The sequence below is a fragment of the Austrofundulus limnaeus genome, unplaced genomic scaffold, assembly GCF_001266775.1.
Source record: "Austrofundulus limnaeus strain Quisiro unplaced genomic scaffold, Austrofundulus_limnaeus-1.0 Scaffold83, whole genome shotgun sequence".
Taxonomy (NCBI): Eukaryota; Metazoa; Chordata; class Actinopteri; order Cyprinodontiformes; family Rivulidae; genus Austrofundulus; species Austrofundulus limnaeus.
This window is the reverse complement of record NW_013952485.1, coordinates 795017-797184: the sequence shown is the minus strand read 5'-3', so window position 1 is coordinate 797184 and position 2168 is coordinate 795017. Positions and strand designations below refer to the sequence as shown.

The window sequence follows — 2168 nt, the reverse complement described above, 5'->3', positions numbered from 1 at the left end:
AGGACCTATCCACGTCATCATTTACCCAGAATGCTTTGTGTGTAAATAAAATGGCTCYGTCTGTATTAAATATATTTTTAAAAATTTACAAAACTAAACAGCTTACAGTACTTTTACAGTCTTTATTTTATAGTTAAATTATATGTTGATCAAATAAAGTCTAATGTTACAACTAATCGGGGATCCCTTTAAGGTAAATAAGATTGTTCCCCACTTCTTTTAATAAAACACAACTGACCTTATTGTTATTAATATATTACTATAGGATATGCATCAGAACTTTTCAGGTTGCTCATCTCTTCGCTGAGGCAAGCGAGCCATTAAAGTAGCTAAACATGCTACTATATGGTCCTCATGGCCACTTCTTCTTGTCCTCCCGTCCCTCGACTGCAGCAGGCAGTGGCATGATTATATTGTACTGTTTGAGCTCTGTCAGGTGTTGTCCTCACATGTTTTAATCCACAACGCTCAGAGAAACCGTGTTAGCTTGTACTGTTTGCACATAAACAAATGCTAGTTTTGGTTTGCACTGGAAATCATTCCCATACTTCATGCAAGGCATCATGGGGGCTAGAAATGAGGTTATCCACCTTATGTCTAGCCTTCATGATGCCTTGGTACACTTTTTTATACTCTGAAATAGGTTGGTCCTCCTGACTCGTTTAAGACGTGTCTAAGAGTTTTAGACTTTTAGTCCCTTTGTTCTTTTATGGTTATAGGCTTGAACTTATAAAGCACCTTATCAAGTCCACACAGACTCCAAAGCACTTTACACTACAGACATTCACCCTTTCACACATTCACACACTGATGGTGGCAAACAGTGTAGCCACAGCTGCCCCGGTGCACACTGCCATGCACCGGTGCCTTTGGACCCTCTGACCCACATCAGTAGGCAAGGCGGGTCAAGTATCTTGCCCAAGAGCACAACGACTGAGACAACTGGAACAGGGGATCAAACCAACAATTACCAGTTACAGGACGACTCCCCTAACCACCACCACAGCCGCCCCTTTTAATGGATTACTACCCAATAAAATTTGTTAAATTGTTTTGTACAAAAGTATTTCAAGTTTATTGTGACAAATATTTTCAATTCAGCGAATTAGYACAAATGTTACAAATAGCTAAAAGTCTGTGTGAAAATCTTGAAATTGAATAAATTGTTTCCACGTTTAGAGAAGATGAAGGCAATATGACATGATATGGGATAAGACTTTTTTCTTTATAATTAATCCTCCTGTGTTCCTGGAAAACACAGACTCTGGCTTGATAATTCCACAMTGACAAGCAGGACTGAAAACAAACTAAAGGACGTGATGACGATACTGTAACAGCCAAACATCACATATTTCTCTTCCTGCAAATGAGTTCTAATAAAGCCTAAACACATTCCTCAGTTATTTATTGATTTATTATGTTAAACATTTGTCAAAATATGAGTAAAAAAAGGTTTGAGGGACCATTCAGTGTGTGCAGACACCTGTTCGACCAAACGTACTGTATACAAGAATAAAGTTTATACAAAGCAAAAACAGCATGAGGTCACATCCAAACAGGTTTATAAAATATGCATATAACTTCATATAAAACAAACAAGAAAATCTACATAGTATTAAACACGTTTTATGTACAACTTTGGCAAAATAGCTGCAGATACTTAAAAACACTAACCTATAGGCAGCTTAAGCCTAAAGATAAAAAAAAATGACGTTTACAGGGATTTCCAAACCATTTTTACACACAGAATGCATTCAGACACAGAGAAGGTGAAGGGGATTATAAGAAATGTTATCTAGCATTTCAAACTGGGATGAAGTTGTGCTTTTAAGCGTGCCGCGTCAGAATAAATGAAACAAGGTTAAGTCTTTTTCAGGTCCTCCATGACTCTGCCTTGTCCTGCTCAGTCCATCTGTGTTTGGTGCAAAAAGCAGCTTTTCCAGGGTGCTGAGAGTGAACTGTTCCTGCTCGCCCTCAGATCATGAAGGACCGCGTCTGTTTGTAGTGCTTGAACTGCAGAGAGAAACACATCAATGAACCATTTCCTTTAATTAAACAGAATTTATTGAGGACTATTCAACCCAAGGGCGTAACTTTCTGAAGGACTGGTGTGGACATGTCCCCACCAACGTTGACCGGACAGGGACAGTCCCCACCAATATTGGCAC

General features: G+C 38.8%; 1 protein-coding gene across 1 annotated transcript in view; it reads right to left on the bottom strand.

Moving 5' to 3' along the window:
• Nucleotides 1–1388: 1388 nt before the first annotated feature.
• jam2b (junctional adhesion molecule 2b) overlaps nucleotides 1389–2168 on the bottom strand; it is a 16873-nt gene continuing 16093 nt past the window's right edge. Inside the window, exon 10 of the mRNA XM_014011649.1 lies at nucleotides 1389–2013. Within this exon, the coding sequence (XP_013867103.1) occupies nucleotides 1975–2013 (39 nt within the window). The 3' untranslated portion in view covers nucleotides 1389–1974. The remainder of the gene's footprint in view (nucleotides 2014–2168) is intronic.